General features: G+C 37.5%; 2 protein-coding genes across 3 annotated transcripts; both read right to left on the reverse strand.

Moving 5' to 3' along the window:
• Nucleotides 1-49: 49 nt before the first annotated feature.
• On the reverse strand, nt 50-13,541 carry LOC105449191 (proton-coupled amino acid transporter 4). Of its 2 annotated transcripts, XM_011688198.1 has the most exons (9): nt 13,148-13,541; nt 11,499-12,724; nt 6,852-6,914; nt 5,573-5,662; nt 4,679-5,036; nt 3,076-3,357; nt 2,656-2,834; nt 2,391-2,560; nt 50-523 (listed from the first exon to the last, which is right to left on the reverse strand). In XM_011688198.1, the coding sequence occupies exons 3-9, from the start codon at nt 6,905-6,907 to the stop codon at nt 279-281; spliced, it is 1,380 nt and encodes a 459-aa protein (XP_011686500.1). In that variant the 5' UTR covers nt 6,908-6,914; nt 11,499-12,724; nt 13,148-13,541; the 3' UTR covers nt 50-278. The 2 variants fall into 2 exon arrangements, with proteins under 2 accessions (XP_011686500.1, XP_011686499.1); XM_011688197.1 differs by having other exon boundaries at nt 11,499-13,541.
• Nucleotides 13,542-14,127: 586 nt separating this feature from the next.
• On the reverse strand, nt 14,128-21,535 carry LOC105449193 (proton-coupled amino acid transporter 1-like). The gene is made up of 8 exons (XM_011688199.1): nt 19,578-21,535; nt 19,394-19,501; nt 18,256-18,406; nt 17,758-17,964; nt 16,731-17,173; nt 15,014-15,192; nt 14,736-14,917; nt 14,128-14,407 (listed from the first exon to the last, which is right to left on the reverse strand). The coding sequence occupies exons 1-8, from the start codon at nt 19,628-19,630 to the stop codon at nt 14,336-14,338; spliced, it is 1,395 nt and encodes a 464-aa protein (XP_011686501.1). The 5' UTR covers nt 19,631-21,535; the 3' UTR covers nt 14,128-14,335.
• Nucleotides 21,536-21,543: the final 8 nt, after the last annotated feature.

A 21,543-nucleotide genomic window follows, 5' to 3' on the forward strand; every position in this document is an offset into this window, starting at 1 on the left:
AGCAGTTGACAGTAGGTGTTAAAGGAAATTAAGTGTATAAAGACGTTAATAAAACAGTAAACTCAGTAAAATTTATTATCAACTATAATAATTCATTATATCTAACACTGAGATCCACGAGTCAAATACAAACGCAAATAACGAGAATGTGTAAAAGCGTATCGCGCTAATTAGTTGTTTCGTTATAAAAAAACCTCGTTGCGTTTCTTGTCGACACTGGAGTTCCATTTGTATAAGAAATTGAAATAAAACGCTAAATAAAATATTAAAATTTACATTTACTTTTTATAAAGCTCGATTATATCTAGCACTGAGATCCATGAACCGAATGCTAACGCTAATAGCGAGAATATAAGTAGCAAAGAGTTCTTCCATAACCGCCACTTGAAGACGCCCAAATGGCTTTCCCAGCACGAGATCGTCTCGATGACGGCTGGGATGCTGATGCCGAGGATAGAAAAGAATATTGCACCGACTAGAGAAATGAATGGATCCAATTCGGGCACTAACAGCGCCATGACCACTGTAAAAAAAAAAGGAATCGAAATGTACCATATAAGTATATCAATCATTATACCTTCCTGAATCGAAGCTCACATATTCATATTAAACGTATACAGAATACATATTTTAATTATGACCACAAATCCCGAAGAAATTTTTGAAAAAGGAGAAGGCATCAATATATAATCTTATGAGTCTTATGACCATCGCTAACGTCTAATGTTTATGTTTACCCTACATTTACAGATGCTCACACGTATTTAAAAAGAAACCTTGTCTGAGCGCGAAAAGTTACATTAAAAAAAATAAAATTCTCAACAATAGTAATAATATTCATCTCATGTATTTTAAAATATTAAAGTATATCAGCTGATATCTTTCCCGTTTTTTTGAGTGATATATAATTGTCCGATTTTATCTATATTTCAAAAAAAAGCCAGGGGGGGGGGCAACTCTCCTCCTTTCGAGCACTCTAATCCCGTGATGATCTTAGTTATCGTGCCATCGATAAGCATGACATTTTTATTATACTTTACACAAATGTCGAATAAAGGAAAAATAAGCGAGAAAGCTGTAAACAAACTACACATTTTTTCGCAGTATTTAGATATTCGTGCAGACGACATGTTTATGTGATTAATCGAAAGTTCCTAATGGGCGAAAAAATCTACCGCAACAATGAGAAATCGAATCGGACGCGACGCAAAAAAAGTGGGCCGAATCTCTATCGCATCGAACGAAAGAACTGATCCGAGCCGAAGCAGGCAGACACCGCGCGGGCAGAGCAATTCCTTTCTTTCTCGGTGCACTCGATGATAACAAAAAGGCGCGTCACGCGTACACGCACTTGGAGTAAGTGGGTGACACCGATCATTCATACGGCTCACCCCGATCGGGTCTGCGACCGACCTCCTCTCTACCGGGAACGCGTGATTCATCGCGGCTTAATAGTGGTTTCTCCGTCTCGCGATCGCTGGAATATCGCGGCAAAAACACAACCGGAAAAGGTTACGGGAAAGCGGCGTTAACTCTTTGAGGCCCGTTGGTATGAAAAACACGCCGTCTCTTTAAGTATAACTTGATGACTATCTAACCATTTCGCTGGACTCGTTATTGCAATCGTGATAGATCAGTAGTATCTCACGTAACACAAATCCCTCGACAAAAAGTTGAAAAATATTTCTTCGCAATATTACATCACATTACTATTTAAATTTAAGCCTATAATTTGCGCCTCAAAGTTGTTAAAGTCCGGAAAAAAAAGAAAAAAAAAGAGAAAATTTATAGTGTGTAAGATACAACATTCCAGAAGATAAATCTGTGAAATAAAAATTTATGTTTACTCCGTAAATCCTTCTAAAAACAACGTCCTTTCCAGAGATCCATTTATGGGTACGAAAGAAGGCACGAGTCGCCGAACGATGCAGACGACTTGTGAATCATCCGCTTATAAAAGCAACAGTTGCTTTCCTGTATCGAAACTATTTCTATTCTCTGTTATCCTTTCCAATCAGGTAAAAAAATCACCTACGCCCGCGACAACCGGTTATTCGCGTTTAATAACACTCACTTCGTGTTCTAGCCGAAATATTTTATCGTCGAAAAATTTTTACATATCTATATTCTTAAAATTCAATCGACGTTCTCCTCGTCTGATGTACATTTTAATCGTTTGCTTGTGTATGTACAGCCCAGATTGAACTTGTTTCTATTTACAAGCTACTCAAATTTAACTGAATTTAACACAAGTAGCGATTAAAGCATCGTCTACAATGAGATGAATAATCGACTATATATGATTGGTCAATTTTCTTAAATCTTAAGTCTTAAGTCTCATTGTAGATGCCGCTTAACTTCGCGTCCGAATGATATAAAGCACTTTATACCTGTTAGCATAACGATGCATATCCTCATCACCGTCTCGCCAATGGCCGCGTACTTATGGCTAAACAAGTGCTTCATGGAATTCCATATAATATCGAGCGGCACGAAGAGCTGTAGGCCGTAAGTGAAGAGAACGGCCGCGGCAATGAGGACCTTCACCACTTGGGCCAGACTAAAACATTACATTAATTACTCTCATCACGTCTACAACGCATGTGTTAAAACGGCAAGTAGCATTTAGCAAAAGGGAGATGCTCCCGCACTCACACTTGCTCTGTTGGCAAATTCAACGTGATGCTGGCTTTTGAATCCTCGCCGTACGCGAGGTAACCAAACACCCCCATCATGGCGTATAGGCTCACGACTATCGTCATCGTGACGTTGAGTACGCTAGGACACCCCAGGAAGTGGTGCGGTTGCTTCATGTTGTTCGCCACCGGCATCACCTGCGAATCACAATCGTATCGGATTCGAGTAGGGCTCGAAAGAGGAAAATGCGCGAAAGAGACGCGATTACTTTTCGAATTCATCTGCTTGTAAATGCAACAGTTTTTTGTTTTCCTACGTCAAACTATTTCTCATATTCCATGCTATTCTTTTTCCGGTCCAATGAAGAGCCGCGACGATCAGCTATTTATATACGTATATTTATATTAACTAATCGTCATCGTAACAATTGGAACTTACAACGCCGATACCTTCGATGGCGAATATCACAGTCGCGAAGAAACGGGGCAGCTGCTCCACCGAGGCGAACAGCTTGTCGTTCTTGAACGATTGCAGGTCGCTATTGCTGAAGATGTAGTAGAGCGTGATCGCGAAGCCGGTCATCATGAAGGTGTTCGCCAGCATCGAGAACGGCACCATGTATTTCAAATCGCGCACCTGACCGAGTAACACCAGTGCCGGGATTAGCGAAAAAATGAATAATTGCATGTTTATGGGCCTCCCGCTGTTGTATTCAGCGATCTGAAAAGAAAACGAGACGCACTGCAGTGATGCAAAAAATCGATTCGGTCACGCGAATTAATTATGGAATGGCGATGTGATCGTTTTTTTGACATTTTTCCACAATTTCAAGAGTGTCTTTAATCTGTTAAAGTTAACGTATTTACATCTAGTCTTCCGATTAGATCTTTAAGTTAGAAACGATATCGCGATACAGTTTCACGAAGAAAAAACGAGCGAGATGGGGCACTTGCTCGTTCGAAAAAAAACAAACCTTCAAGTGATGTCTGCAATAAAAGTCGAAATTTGACGCCTTCTTTTTATTACAGTATTATTAAATAATAAAATTTAATGCTTTATATTCTTCATAATTTCGTATCCACATTTCTGTTTTAAAAGTCAGAATTATTACGAATTCTAGTTTTAGATTCTTCTAATTGAAATCAATTGCACTATATGTAACTTGAATTATAATATATAATTTTCTTATATATTTTCAAAGACAAGAACAAAAGCAAGACTTATTTACGTAACTTAAAGAACAGTTATAAAAATCGTGGAGTGTCAATCAATTAATCAACGTAGATATAAGATAATGATTCTGGAATGTGTTTGCAATATAATCAGTAATTACGAGCAATTAGCGAAAGAAAAATTTTATATTATATATAAACGATAAGAATCACACATTAACAATAATTACAAGTTTATTGGAAAATCTCTATCCAATAAACTACTCGATAATTATCAATTATTATCACTACATTATCAAATATATTTTTGTTATTGCTTCGCCAACAATAACTGAACTAAAGTTATCTGCTGATTAATAAGTGTAATAACTATTGTGTATAGAAAAAAAACACTTATTCGATATCGCGAAATCGTAAAAATTGCAGAGCATCGGTCAATTCATTAAAATAACCTTGAGTTGTACTTTGTAAAGTACTCCCTCGTAAAAAAGAACTACTAGTGATAACACTACTGAAATGTAGCAGTGCTTTTACTGTACTAGTAGTTTTTTTTTACGAGGGCTTTCAGCTATTAATTTGAAAATGTCAACTCTTAGTTCTCATGTAATTAACCTGGTTAATGCTTAATGCCTAATATTTAAATGGTAAATAATGAGAAAATAAACATGCTAAATGGTAGTTATAATGTAAAAGTATGTAAAACAATTTTGTACTCATTAGACTTACATTAGATTGCATAATTTTACTAAACTTAGGAACTATGTAAGTTATAACGGAATAAGGCAAAAAATGTATATTAATAAGCTGTGCCAAGCACGGCTTAGCATAGATAAACGATCTTTGTGATGAATTATGCAAGATATGCATACCTGCTGCAGGGACTTAGAAACAAACACGACGTAAACACACGAGCCGCCCACGTATGTCGCGCATAACGCCGTGTTCACGAATATCTTGCTGCTGTTGGCCCAAGGCCTGACGGGCTTCGGTCCACAAAGGAAGGCCGCGTACGCTGTGTCGGCGTACGACATCTGCGGCGTCTTGGTGCGCCGGCAGAGCACGTGAGACGTACGCACCAGTATGTGTACGCAATGGGAGCAAATCATGCCGATTATGATCGTGCCGATTCCGCCGAACACTAACCCGCCGTTCTTTATCGCGTGCGGCATAGCCAGAATTCCCGTCCCCAGAGAGGATTTCAGGAGATGCGCCAAGGCGCCCAGATCCCTGAAACGCATGGTAAAACGTTAAGTTACTGATGTTTGTTCCTTTGCTACGTGCAAAATGCAACCGGTTGTAGAAAGTTACGCATATTGCCAATTAAATTTAATTAAGCGAGAATGAATTGTGTTTATTTAGTGTGAGAATAGACGAACCTTGAGTTCATAAAATTATATTGTTCTCAAGAAAATTAATTGTTCTCATAAGATAATTAATTTCTCCAATGTAATATTTTATAATGTCCTATGTTTTTATTATTTAAATAATGTAAATAAATTTATTTCTATTGTGAAAAGATGTATTTTATTGTCGTTATTATCTAATGTATTAAAATCATTAACGCGCATTTTGATAATTAAATGACTGCTTTTCGCAATTTATATAAGCAACTGCGTTTTTATATTTTTGAATAACATAATGTTAATGTATGTTAAAGACAAAATGTTGCAATGCACAGTATTTTATCGTCAGAATATGAAAAATATATGTCAACTTGCTTGACACGTGTCGATGAAGATTCTAAATTCTAGAATGAAACTTACGAGGTCGCATTGCGCTTATCACGATGCTCGAAAGGATCGTATAATTCATCCTTTTCTTTATATTCGCCGATATTCGGTGCTATCTTCGTACTGAAATGCAAAATAGAATAAATTATTATTATACAAAGCATTAAATACAGAATACAAGATAAGGAAAGACTGTAATAACATATGCACATTCCTCGTAAAAAAGAACTAATGTAGTGTACTACTAATGTAATGATAATACTACTGAAACGTAGTCGTGGCACTGCCGGTACAATTGCTATACCAGCAGTGCCACTACTACATTTCAGTAGTGTTTTTACTGCACTAGTAGTTCTTTTTTATTAGGGATGGAATTAACGGGACATTAAAAATAAATATATTTGTAAAAGAAAGATGCTCTCTTTGTTTTCATGATATTTTTTATGTGCTCGTATATTCATATTGTTATTATCTCAAAACATTAATATATTAATATATAATTATATATTATATTAATAATATAAATATAAATTATATTCGGAATTAGTGTTTTCAATAACATTTCTATACTATTTATTATTTTCTATATTTCTATAACTACATTAAAAAATAACATTTGCTAATAAAATATGTAATATTTAAAATATGTAACATTTAGATTAATATCAAAATATGTAACAATATTTTATCTCTCATAAAAAAAAATTTTGTTTCGCTGAAAAGTCATGTTGTTCTTACTGCAAATTTTATATATCATAATGTTCATAATGTATTAAATTCTAAGATTTCTAGAATTGTGCTCTACTAGGTATCGTGTTAATTTCGGACAGAACATTTTTTAGAATCTTGAGCAAAAATTTATGCAGTATCATTTATCACTTAGCGACCCCACCATGTGTGACAACGTTAACAAAAATTAAGACTATCTCGATCAAGTGTTACAAGGAAAACCAAGTCTATACAATGCGCTTCCTATCTCCGCGTAAAATCGCGATACGATCGCATTCCACAACGATTATTCTTAATCAATAACGATTACTTTTGCAGACACTGCGTATACAGAAGCCGCGTTATCGGTGATTAACGCTTATCGCTTAAGAATGACTATGCTCATTAAGAAAGCCCTCGATCATGCACAATTCAATTATTATCGATAAGATTTTGGCATTGTTATCGCGTATGAACAATATCAGCGAGATCTTCACGACACGATCAGCGAACATTCACATTATAATCAATGTTTGTATATTTTTTTGTTTGGGTCATTGTACAAATAATACAGCATCGAATATTAATGATATGGCGAAAGTACCTGCTACTAAATTCCGTCATAGGATTGCCCGACAGCTCTTTCTCCGCTCGACCCATGGCGATCCTGTCGTAAGAGTAACAATATTACATGAGATTTCTTGAGAGAGAAAAAGAAAGACAGAGAAAAATTGATTATTAAATACATATATTAATTCACTTTTGTGTCATGATTTAATAATAATTAAAGAGTAAATTGTTATTATTTATTTATTAATTGTTACAGAATTAAATAAATAAATAATGTTCTAATTATTCATTCACAATTTTATATACAATTTTATTTGTTGGATAAAATTGTATAAGTATAGAAATAAACTTAGAAATTATTCCTTATAACAACAAAAAGTGCGTCATTTCAACATTAACATTCTTATCATTTTCGTCTTGTAATTTTCGTTAATGTACGTTGAGCTGTCGAAAAAGCGATTAATTTATAATTAGGAATAAAAAGAATTGCCGGCGCATTGAATGAGATAAGTGTTATCGTATTAAGCATGCTGTTAGGAAACGGAAGGCTTCCTCATTGCCGTATCATATTGTAAATATGAAAAATGATCAGCCAAACAAACGCTGACCGCGATTTTTTTACGCTAAGTCAGTATAACAATTTGCGAAGCTTTCGAAAGGATGAACATGCTTGCAACTTCCTTTCTGTATTCAATTCGATATCTTTCAATTCATATCGATATTATCAATGATATTATGTTGGTCCAGTCTTTACACTCGCGTCTACGTCCGCGTAACGCGTCACGGAAAAAAAAGACTGATAAAGCTGTAGGTATTATTGACATTCTTTGATAAGAGGAAATACTAAAGTCAAAGCCAAGTCACGTTTTACTTCACCGTGAGTACTGATATATTACTCTTTTTGCTCCTGAAAGCTATGAGTCAATATTAACAAATACTTGTTGAATGAGAAATCCGCGAATTTCTCTTTGCGCGAAGTTATTTTTTATGATAACACGCTGTAAAAAAGTCTTGGATATATATCACTTTTAATTTGCCCATTATAATTAAAATAATTCTTTAAATAAAGAAACGCGATCCATAAAAAGATCGAATATCGTATTATTTAATCAGTTGCAAAAATTTGACAAGGCAATAATAAGATCTGTGAAAAACTGGTTGAAAGTTTATCGGCGAATCGCAGTATTTAGTTCAAGGCAGCATGCGCTCAATTATTATCGATTATCAATTTTATCGGATTTGATTTATCGAGATACGGCGAATATATAACGAGAATGACGAAAGAAATTTGAGCGTGAAAAACGGAGCAGCAACAAGAGGTGCGAATTTCTAGAGATCTATCGACAAAAAGTGGTCAGTTACGTAAAAAGAAATACGGTTCTAACACGTATATGTACGATATAAATCTGACAAATGGACGTCATCATATGATGCTTCACCTTGACCAATTTTCTTAAAAAGTTTCTCCAAAGTTTGTTCGCCAGTAAAAACCATGCGCGCAGTTTCGACGGCCGATGACGAAAATTCCTCGTGGATTGCGACCCGACGGACAACCCGAGATTCGCGTGGGAAATTAATGGGAGATAAAAAAGCGCGGCGTTGTGTAAGAGGGCCCCCTGCGCTCTCAAGATTGCAGCCAGCCGATAGCAGCGACCGATTATTGATCTGCTTTCGCCATTTTACGTAAAAGCGGCGAGGAAAATGACTCGACATTACGCGAACAACGTACGCACTCCGAATGATCTCACTCGATGGTAACAAACGGATCTGAATGTACGATCGTGGATTCTCGGAAGATCCTTGATCGTTTGAGCGGGTACACACGTAACGCATATACGAGAGACTTCAACGTCGGGAAGGACTCGCGCAATTGAAACATACATCTCATAAATATTCCACGAAGAATAATGTCAAGAGGGTACGCAAGGACAATCTGTGGTTGCAATTTGCGGAGGTGGAAACCTTGAAAGAATATCAAACGTTTCATAAGTCATAACGAAAGGTTTAATATCGTAATTATAACAATGATTGTAAGAACGTCTATATGTATTATATCCACAAGAATATATATTGTAATTGATTATGTCTTCAAATTTGTTATACGATTTTTATTAATATTTTGAAATTATAATAATTAAATTCGATTATAAAAGATTGTGTAAGATTGTGTACGAGTAACTTGATTAGAGTTCTGCTTTGATTAAAGGGTTTTAATTTTTCTGATAACGTGTATAATACTTAGCGTACTATAACTCTGATGATATCGAAAAAACGTGAGGGAAAGCATTTCTCTCCAAAAAGAAGTGTGTTAGATAATATTTTTATTTTTACACTAATACGTCATCGAGAGACATGACATAGCAAGATATCTGTCGATATATTTTGCCATACGTAACAATTCTTTATAAATTAATCAGTAAATTAGTTCTAGATTACTTCGCAGAAGTCTTATAGATAAATATATATCAAGGATCAAATTAAGTGGCCACGTAGCTCTTATTATTCCCAGCGCGATTTCGAAAGAATTCTATCCACTGTTCGTTATTTTTTATCGTTATAATTTTTATTTTACTTTGTAGCGAGGTGTAATTATTGCATTCTACGAGCTCAAATTATTTTTGATATTTAAAAACGACTTAAAGAATAATTTGAAGTACTCAATTTACATAACACGGGCAGCCATTATTTCGAAATTATCACATTTTATTATTATTTTTCTCTTGCACGGCAAAAAATAAAATATAACAGTTGAGACGTTTTAATTTTCACAAGTTAGGATTATTTACACAAAAAGCTGTCGATAATATTACAAAAATCTTGTAAAATATATTTACATTTATATTAAATATATATTTATTTGCATTGAACGGTCTAATGTTTGCATTATATTTCAATAATTTATTGCAAATATAATAATTAATTGATGACGCGATTACTTTTTTTTTGTTTAGCTAGTCAGTAAGTTGATGCAGTGTGTAAAGTATTATATCTCAACGTATCTTTCAAAACTTATTGCACATTGAAAGGTCTCGCGTCCGATTGTCTCGTCACGTCACTTCCATTGCGCGATAGCCGATATTTGATAACAATGTAAATATCTACAATGATATTTAGTACAAATATGTAAATATTGTTCTTCGGATCATTTTTATCGGATCGGTCATTCATCGTATATTAACGACGGAGCAAATGCGCATCGAACAGAATCACTTAAAATCAGTGCCTTAAATCCATCGTTTGTCGAGCATACAATATAGATTGTTAACGCTCTCTTTAGCTCACATCAGCTAAATTCACAGTCTCTCTTCTTTATCCCTGATACAAATGTTCATTTACAAAAAGATTAATTGCACGTAACTGCTGCGCGTCGCTCTATCAAATATTCTTGGCAAATATTAGCATAGTATTATATTCATAAATGCTTACCATTATTCGTAAATGTAGCACAGCAATACGATTTATTATGCATGCGTCATTGTTGTTATTTTGAATAAAAGACTTTTCGATGAATTTAAAGTCGAACCAGAACCGTTTTTACCAGAAATAATTTTTACTCGGAAATATTTAATTACTTCAGAAAAATCATTAAGCTGTACAGTATTTAACAATCGAAAAAAAACGTTTTGTTTTGTGTTTTATGCATTGTTAAAATATGTTATAAAAAATGGGACAATAAAACATTTTTATGAATTCTTAGAAATTGCGTTTACAAAAATAGTAAGGCATTCTAATTGTTTTTAAATTATCTTCTAGATTTTACAACACTTTACAAACATTTTGCAATGCAATTTCAACTCTGGCATATAGTCGGCCGTTAAAATTTTCTCGTAAAGACTCAATGGAATAATCTCGTAAAGATTTTAAACAAATCTGTGTATGTATGTTTGTATGTATGTATGTAATCATTGAGAGAATATGTCTGTAATAGCTGCGTTCAGCAGAAAAAGCAGCTTTGCAACTCTTGTAAGATTCTATAATATAATATAATTGAATATGATTTATACATTTACATCCAAGAGAAACCATAAAGGCAAGAACCAAATCATATTAAAAATATCTTACAATTGCAAAGTTACTTTTTCCGCTGAACACAGCCAATTGTTTCTGACACGCGCAAGTAAATTAATTAATCAACGATCTTTTAAACGAAAAACAAAACGTATTTACGTCATTTTCTATCATTTATTAAATCATTACCTATATGTTGATAACTTACCGAGCAGCGGCGCGTAACACATTTAAAGTCACAGCCAGTCATAAAAGGTTGCACTTTTTTAAAAAAGAGGTTGCAACATTTAATGACCAGTTGTACACGCAACAAAGAACCATTCGAGAAAAAAAGTATCATTAAAGTTAGAAAATTGAGACAAAATAGCATTCAATTATGCGACATTACAAAAGTTGCGGTACTTATATATTGTATAAAGTTATTGTATAAAAATAATTATTTTCGTTTTTATGACTTTATAGTTGGGGAAATCTTGAGTGTTAGCATGTTATAGGATGCAGAACTACTTTGTTTTTTTTGTTCTTGTTGACAATTCTCGCGTAAATAAGTCATTTGTAAGTTTGAACATTCGTCGCGACAACCTTCGGAGCGAACAATTTAAATAATTAACGTATATTTTCATAAATTTTTGCGAAGACGTGCTTACGAAGTGTACGTTAAAGTCATACTTACTCTTATACGTATGGAAGACTTGGACAAATGCAGATGCTTGATTTACGAAGGACGTTTATTTCTTTCTCGTACGACGTTGGAGTTATCACCGAATCCTTCGGACCATTGTCACTCGGCTCGGATGGAAATATCGATTCTCTCGTTCAACTTGACGTTTTACTTTTGTATTTTGATTTAAACTCCCGTCTATATACCCAATTTGGTCTCTATGTTCTCTCCGTCTCTCTCTGGCTTCCCCCTTTTCATGGAAGCACGAAGCGCTCACGTGAAATTCCGATCGAGAGCGGGAACTGTAAGTTCTATATCCGTGATCTCGTACTCTTCTGCCTTATTCTTTTTCACAAAGGCTACATTTATAATACGACGAGATAATGATTTATTGATGGATCATTAAAGCCATCCAGATGTGATTCACAAACCCCCAGATAAAAATCCGAAACAAATCCCGACAGATCCTGCAATCTGTAGTTGCGCAAAGAGACAATGACCGAGCGATTATCTCCTAAGGCAATTAAACGGTGATCATTGTGCCTTGTCACGAATCTACATCGCGCGGATTTCTCGCCGAGACTGAAAGTAATTCGAGGATCGCGCGCTCGCGCTGCGAGGGGACGATCAGATGGGTTTCACTTCGATGACGATGGAAACTCGTGCGTGGCTCCACCATGAAGAGAATTTCGCGCAATAAATTGCTTTCGAGAGTAAATTGAACTCTTAGTAACTCATCTGTGAATGCTGTCCTTGGATTCCATCGGAAATTATCGCTGACGTTTCCGCAGTCGTGCGGTCTCGGGGTTTATTCTCACGACGACGGATTTATCAGTGTTCGTAATCATCCGGAAGATTGATGACTTCTATCCGTCTGTGATGAGTGGTCGATGAACGCGGGACGATGAGTAAATAATTGGTCGTCCCGATTTTGTCGTCGATGGTGCTGGGCTCCTTTTTTTTCCACTGTCTGCCACCGAGGGAAACGAAGGGGTGGCAATAACGCGAGGAGTAACGAGTCGAAATTAAACGTGAAACGGTGACAGACCGCACACGACTGGGCAAGTTCCTTGGCGTTAGCCAGGTATATATATACGGACAGTCAATACACGTGAGTGACTACCGCGAGCACGAGCTTCCTCACTCGTGCGAGTACACCAGGAAGGGAGGGAGTAGATAGTGATAGCATGTAACGTACTCGACTCGACATTACTTCGGAGCGTGCACGATAATCTGGTCTGGCAGAAATTAAAGCCAATGGGATTCGCTTCTCAATATTATGGGCAAAAATTGCTTCGCACGATGATTTATGTTGCAAAAACGATTTAAATATCACAAGTTAGCACTGCTTGAAGAGTTAAGTAAAATAATTTTCTAGATTTACATTTAATCAGTTATAATCACAGTACAAAAAAGCAGACGGAGAGTAGTTTAATTTTTTTACTTTTTAATTGACGAATCGTCGTATAAATTTCACAGATAAACACAAATATATAAAAAGAAATTGTCTAGCAGCTAAGCTAGAAACTACAAAATTGGAAATATTGTGCAGATAAATACAGAACATATAGAACGTGACGCGTGCAAAATAATCATGAAAATATTCGAAAACAAATATTTACGTGAATTATATCTACAAAATAACATTCTTTATGAGATACCTCAAGGTTTGCGAGTTCAGTGAATGAACAGTCGTTTCAGCCGCTAATGCAACATCCGAAATTATATATGACGGCGCTATATATCAACCGTGTAACCGTCGAATTACTTTCCGCTTTCACGTTTTTCCCTCCACCTTGCGGTACCGCTTCCGCTTCTCTATCCCATTGCGCGTTTATCCTCGCTCGAGCGCAGGCGACCGCGTAATTAATTGATTAACGGCACTTTAAAGTCCGAAGGTTCGACAAAAAAAAAAAAAGAAAATAAAAAAAGAAAGAAAATGAACGCGAGACGAGCCGCTCGGATCAGAAATCGTCGACACCTCCGACTCCTGAATAATACTATGCCGAGTAGCCGTGCTCGTGCGTTTCGTATCCATAGGGACGTTGGTTATTCGACTGTGCGATCAGCTCGATTCGCGCCTCCGCATCTCCGCGTCGCGTTCCCTTTCACCTTATCCTCGGTCTCCTTCCGTCCGCAGGTCGCCCGCACTCTCGCCGTCTCTCTTCGTCCTCCTGCAAGGAGAGGTCCTCTCGACGGGGTCTCCCACCTTCTCTCTGGACCGTCGCTGCGCCGCGGTGCAGTTTCTCATTGTAGGCCTGTCGCTCTTGTTCCACATCGCGAGCGGCGTGCAACTTCGCCGTGCCGCCGAGCGCGTTACGTAAACGCGCGCCGGCGGCGGTCGAGGGAAATTGAAGGTGTCCCTCCGGAATGTCGCAAGTGCCACATTCCAATCTTTACGGAAATTAAGGGCCCTCGGGTATTATACCGGTCAGCATCGGTCGACGTTGATCTCGGACATTCAGAGGCGAGAAAATCGCGGGAAAAGAACGACCGAGATAACGTCACCCTTATATACGCGGTTTGTGCGGCAAACTGAAAATGATCTCGTAACGCGATCAGCGCGGCACATTTCTTTCCGCTGCACAGAATCACACACACACAGTGCGAGGAGGGGGGAAGCAAATGCGGTCAAAGAGGATTAATTGTCATAAAGATTTTTCGTGTATTTTTCCGCTTTCATTATTCGCTTCGCTGCTCCGCGGCGAGTCCTTCGTTCTTTTTGTGGCTATACTACATGATTCTCCGCTTCCTCAGGTGACATCAGACTGTTTTGCGTAGCGAATGACATTATCGCAGGAAGCATAATTTTGTGCTAAAAGTGTCTTTCAAGTTTGACAGGCTATCAATCAACATTCTTCTTGCTTCGTTCCTCTGTATTCTCTAACAATTGACCAGGTGCTCTCTATCGTCCCAAAAATCTGTAAAGTAACACAAACGAGCATTGCATCACCTAAAGATTACGGCGCTCTTATTAAAACGTAGTTGTTGTCTCAGATAAATAATAACAATGTTTATGTATACCCGATACGACCTCACGACTGATTAAATCTTAAAGCCAATGTTAGTATTTCCTTCGGAGAATTTCATTAAAGAATTCCATGCGGGAATTCGATCTAAACAAATTATTATAAAAACTTGAGAAAAAGCTAGTCTTGAACCAGAAAAATTTCAAGTGAGACTAATTCTGTCAAGTTTTTATGCAATCGGAAATAAATTTCTTCGTGCAGTGTCTAAGAAAAGTCGCACCAAGATCAGCAGCCACACGATGAAAATAGCGATGTTCTTCGCGAGCATCGTCCTCGTGACTTCCGCCCACTTGGTCGTCGTCTCGATTAGTATGGGTATCAGCAGCATGATCGTCGACATGCCCAAGGCGGAGAACAGGCCCAGCAAGGGTACCATTTGGGGCACGGCGATGGCCAGCAGCGCTACAGCCGGAAAGAAGGACAAGGACGGGTTACTTCCTGGCAATTACATTCGACATTCGTGCCGTCGTAATGCGCGTAATCGCTCGGTACGCTTACTGGTGCCGATTAAGCCGCCTAAACGGAGCGAGCTTTCGTAAAGACGTTGATGCAGCGAGCTCTTCGTGGCGATTCTCGAGCGGATCAAGGGCCACAGCACGCTCATCGGGACGTAGTACGCTAAACCGAAGGTAAACAGGACCGACAAGGAAATGGCAATCTTGACTACTTGGGCCAGGCTGCAAAATGTAGCGTGAAACGGGCCATAAGGCGGCCAGGTCGGCTAGGAGGCGTGAATTGCAATTTTTTTTTAGACGTCTGCGATCGATACGAATCTACGATTCTATCGTGGCGACAAATCTTTTTGATCTAAGATACGGTAGTGATATTCTCTCTCCTTCCTTTTCTCTTTACACTTCACAGCGCAATTATATCGAAGGAGGGAAATCTAGATTGACGCTCATAATCAGAATTAAAATGTTACGGTATAATTTCATACGTTTGTAATTACGGCGAAGAAACATTGATTATCTTATACCCGGAAATGTTGTGTCATTATTAATTTAAATTTCAAATCGCAATAGCAGCGTCATGGGAACTTGTGCATGTAATATGACTTTATTATTGTCTATAATCGATGTATGCAACTCGATGATCATGGAAGAGCTTCCATAACAAAAGTTGTCAGATAAGCTACGTCTAGCAGTCTAGTTAATAGTTATGCAGAACGTTGCTCTATTACGTGTAGATTAAATGACCGATATATAATAATATGTACATGCGAGATCAAGGTATCTCTCGATCAAGGTATCTCTCGTGAAGTAAACCTAATGAATTGCGAACGGACAATTCCTAGAACATTGCGGCAATATATATATATATATATATATATATATATATATTGCGCTTAACGATACGTGAAATCGTCAACTCGCTTTGTCCAGATGCAATGACTGTGATAATTCAACGGTGAGGTTAAACTAGTTTGAGAGTCAGACTTGAGTCCTTCACGTTTACGCGCGGTCAAACTGACCCTCACGATACGTACGTTACGTATATATTTCTTTACTATACGGTTGGCTGCTTCGTTTCGCTTTTGTTAAATTTAAAGTTATTCGAAGGTCTCGCCGTGTGGATATATACGTCGTCTATTCTTGCGATTCTTACGAGAAGTACACGGAACATGTAAAGCGAATCGAGGATACTGGACATGTATAGAGAAAACGTAAATGTTAAGCACATCCTGTTCTGCGATCACCGATTACGCGATGTTAATTATACAGCTGTCATGTATAACAGACAGCCGACATATTTACCGATTGTCGCATGTTAATGCACAGTTTAATTGCCTTTGATAACGATTTGTTTGCAATCCCTGGCAAGTAACAAATTTTATTTGCATAAAAAAACTGATGTAACTTTCTTCAAATATTTCGTTTGCGAATGCCCCGTGAGGCTAACGGCTTTTTAACTTAATACAATTAACTAGTTGATGAACAGTTTAATTGCCTTTGATAACGATTTGTTTGCAATCCCCGGCAAATAACAAATTTTATTTGCACAAAGAGACTGATGTAATTCTCTTCAAATATTTCGTTTGATCCGTAAAGCCAGCAGTTTTTCAACTAAATATAAGTAACTATTAATTAACTATAATTGGTCGAAAGAGAAAGGGAAGGAGAGAGAGGAAATATGTCGAATATGTTCAACATTAAAGTATTAATTAAATCTGGACAGGCGGTGGCGTGTTTCGCAAGGCAGAAAATAATCCACCTACGTCTCCTCCATTGGTAAGTTCTTGATGACGGTGTCGCAGGCGTCCGGGTACTTGTTGTAGCCGAGGAAGCCGAAAGTCAGGTATATGACGGTGTTGAGCGAGGTGCTGGCGACGATCAGGCGCGGCATATGACCGGGATGCCTCATCGTGTTCTCCAGCGGCAGGTAGAGGGTCATATTGTGCAGGGCGAACAGGAAAATGGCGCAGTACATTGGCACAGGCAGGACCTGCGTCACGACGTCGAGCCTACGGGGATCGGGGACATCGTCCAGGAAGTAGTAGAGCGCGGTGCAGACGCCGAGGAACAGGAAGAAGGTGCCGATGACGGAGAACGGCGCCAGATACTTCAGATTCGGCACGAAGCCCAGGACGCAGGTGAAGGGAAAGAAGATGACGATGTAGACGCGCGGATCCATCTCGAGATCCGCGAAAAATTCTATCACCTGGAAAAAGCCGCCAAAGCATGAAGTTATCTAATTCTTGTAATTTGCTACCTCTGAATCCGAGATATTCGAGAGTCTATCAAGACGAGTGAAAACGTCTTCGTGAAAAATGCAAGTAATCGCAATTCTCGTCGATATCCGATTTCCTGAAATTTCGCCTTATCGTATCTCTCTGCAATCTGTACGTTTTAATCTCTGCCATTTTTTGCAGCAATAAACAGATATGTGGTATAAGACCAACGCGGATATAATAGAGAATGCAATCTATAAGTTTTAATAAAATTCCTATATATAAGTATAATAATCTTCAGTCTTTGGTTAACTGAAACATCGAGCTGTATAATTTCCGGATACAAGCCGGTGATGGATGCGAAGGTTCTGTTGCCGTAAGAAAGAGAGTCGACTGCGGTTTCGTCAAAGAATCGGTCGTTAAAATTGAGGTCGCGGTTGTTCCGGGGATACCCTCCGTAAAAGGATTTTCATTCGTATAAGAATCGCCGAACGGACGTCACGATGCCGCTTTATCGTTTCGACTTCCGGCATGGGTATAACATATAGCATATCGCGGCGCTACTGTGTCGTACCTGTTGGAACGACGTGGCCACGTACAAGATGTATATCACGGAGGCCTGAAAGTGCACGAAGCAAATGATCACGTTGGTAACTACGCCGAATAGCCTGGCGTACTTTCGAATCCTCTCCGGGCCCGCCTGGAAGGAGAACTGCGCCGTTTCGGCGAAATCCAGCATGGGCACGCGATTACGCCTGCATAACGCCTGGGAGCACTGCACCTGCACACCGAGAGAAAGAGAGAGAAAGAGAAAGAGAGAAAGAGAGAGCCCGCCTGTATTCGGATGCGCTCCGCGCGGGACCGGACCTTCCTTTTCCTTTCTCTCTATGTTTAATGGCTTATCTCATCGGTGACGCCGATTCGCAAACAATTGAGTCATCACGGTCTAAGGGCAAATATCATAAACAAGAGAGGCGCCTTTTTTTCGCTTCTCGCTAATTGTTATCGTTTTCTTCTTTTAAACGCTAGCAATAACACTTGATATCGAAAAAATTGCCCGTGTCTCACGTACGATGATAACGGCCGTGTGAATGCACAGCATGCCGATGACGGTGCCGCAGACAATGGAGAACCCGTAGCCGGTCCTCCTGAAGGCGTGCGGCAGGAAGAGTATGCCCGTGCCGATCGCGCACTTCAGCAGATGCATGAACACGGCGAAATCTCTGCAACAGTTTTATCGCGAATATACGTAAGTGCCTTGCTGTTTGTTTACGTCCCGATATCTTGGATAACCGGATTGTAATAAACAAGATAATATTTAATCGTTAATCCAACCGTTAATCTTTATTAATTTGTGGAATTTTATTGCGTACAAACGCTTCTTGTACAATTCCGCGCAATTTATATATTTGGCAAATATTTTATATAATATATATTATGAATATATGTATATATATATATATATATATATATATATATATAATTGTACTATACTTGTTAATTATCTTGGCATTCTTGAAATTTTGATACATACAACTTTTTTTTAAATAACGGATTTCACGAAAAATTTTGAAAATGAGAACGACATGGTTCTAAGCGATAAGCGTTTCGAAAATTTTATAATAATTTTTCATAATTAATTCTCATTTCATAATAATTTTTTGCAATAATTTGGTCACGATGACAACTTAAGCTTTTAACATTTTAGATCTTCAAAAGTTTACACGAACACGAATTATCAATCTCTTGAAATAATCAATCGACTTATAATCAGAAATAATCAAGATAGAACTCAGAAATGAATAGGCTATTATACGATTTTAAGAGTCATTTTTTTCAATGATTTAAGATCATGTGTGCCTGGCTAAAAAGATCGTGTTAATAATATGATATTAGCTTTGATACCTCTTATCAGCTTACGTATATTTACCGAAAAATTATATTATCATAATTTATTCTGAGATCATTTTCTGGATACGTCAATTGCGATAAGTGCCAGTTTATGAACAATTGGTCATGTATTATATAGTATATGTACAGAAGAAATTATAAATAATTCATGACTTGTTCCAGCGCTTTAAATTTTAATAAGATCTTTTTCAAGAAATTTAATTCCCTGCAAATTGCTAGCTTGCTTATTAGTTTTATGTATCAAATCATAGATGATCTAAGAAACCTTTTGACAATCAAGGGAAAGATACAAAACGTACGAGGTCAAAGGTGCGGATGGGCGATCGGCGAAGGGATCGTACTCGCCCTCCTGGATTTGCCGTTCGGCTTGAACATCTTCTGCGTTTCGCCTCATTGGGATGTAGGATCTATTGTCGTCGATCAAGAACGTAGATACGGTGAAACGGTGAATATCTTTTAAATGCTTAAGACGAGACGTCTTACTTGTCGATTATATCGCGCGTTGCCTGGAACTTTGGAACGAGGCTCGCCGCCATCCCTGGAGCTCTTCGATAATGCGAGGCATCCGGATCTTCTCGGCTCTTGCGGATTCCCCACGACGCTCCCGTCGAGCGATGACAACCGATAAATTAAACTATACCTATTAACCCGCTTGCGCGCGGCGCTCAATGGCGTTATAATGCCACTCCGCAAACCCGTTTAGCAGAGATGCGGCATTTAATCCGACAGGAGAGGATCAGCATTCACGGCGCAATCTTGATCGTCAAAGGAAACGCGACGGCGGTTTCAAAACGCAGCGGTTTCAAAACGCGATTAAGCCAGAACGGACAATTACGTCGTAACTTCGATTGACATTTAACATCCGAGGAGTACGAAGTCGTCTCGAAATTATTCGATTTAAATCGCCTGTATTCTGCGAAACTGGGAAGGAAAGAAAGAAACCGAGGACTCTCGAGAGGCTGATGCTTGTTTAAAGGAAAATGTCAAAGTGCTCTCTCGATCGGGTTTATAGCAAGTTAAATTTAAATCACTTTCAGAGATAAAAAATTTTTTAATATAAAAAGATCGGTATATTCTCTTTCGAGAGTAATTGCGATTCTCACAAAATTACACGTCCAACAACAACGCGAAATAATACGAGACATATATACATCATGTGTCAACTACATGTTAATCAACATATAATTGCTTACCATTTAACATGACAATGTGAGTGTATGCTACTGTTTCACTGCGAAATACTGTTGCAAAAAAAATAACAACGTACGTTGCGTTCGAAGAAGTAATTTTTTCGCACAGGTTGCATAACTGTTCTCTTAGTTAGCGGTGAACTTGAAACACTTCGGCCAAGAAAAATACATATTTGCGATATTGGAGCTGAATGCACTATCATGTTCTTATTTCATTTACAATTGCGTAGAAAATTTTAGGAACAAAGTCATCACTCAAAAATAGCGTTTAACAAAGGTGCATTGGGAAAGCATGCACTGTCGGCGCTTACTGCATTACATTCTATCTTTAGATAGACGTAATGTCTAGACATAAAACAAGGATAGAATGATTATCGCAACAGCGCTGATAGTCTGCCCGTATATGTACTTTAAAAATACCAACGCAGTACTGATAGCCTCTCCGGATAATTGTGCCTTAGAAATACGTTTTCTATTCATTAATGAAAGGAATGAATAAATTACTACGAAAACAAAAAAAGTGATGAAAAGTCAAATACTTCGATATAAAGACATAATATAATTATATTAATATAATTATATACAAGGACATAATTCAAAAAGTCAAAAAATTTCAGAATTCTATTTTTTGCATAAAAAATATAATATTAATTTAAAAAATGGAAGCAATCAATAATGACCGCTTGGCACTTCTAGTATAAGCAAAGTAATTTGTTTTCTGCGTTTTAATTAATTATCGGAATGCATTTTTTTTTATTAGAGAATTCTAGAAGACATTATCTTTATTCTCATTATTCTTCATTTTCATACTTAATCATACGACTGAAAAGATAAATTGTCTTAAGTTTCCGTTGGCAATTCAAAATACGTGAGAGAATGGCTCTGAAAAGTAAGCTTCTTCATCGACAGTTTCTCTTTACCGGAATTGACATTTACTTCGATCAATATGTCCTTGATGAGTTAATAGGAAATAAGTGGTAAATTTTATGCACCAATAAAATGTAAACCTTCAATATTTGTCGCGAATTTTTCATGAAAGTGATGCAACAATTATTTCTGATTAATATCGTCGAAATTAATATCAATATTGTTGAAAGCGTATCGAAAATCTCTATTATATGTCATCATCTCATTGAAAGATTTTAATGATATTCATATCTAAACGTTAATTCTACAGTAGATAATCATTGATCACGTGGCGACACAGATAATGCATTGCGAAGTGATCTCTTTTAATATGACGAAATGTAATATGCGTT

Source organism: Wasmannia auropunctata, unplaced genomic scaffold (assembly GCF_000956235.1).
Source record: "Wasmannia auropunctata unplaced genomic scaffold, wasmannia.A_1.0 LD336076.1, whole genome shotgun sequence".
NCBI lineage: Eukaryota > Metazoa > Arthropoda > Insecta > Hymenoptera > Formicidae > Wasmannia > Wasmannia auropunctata.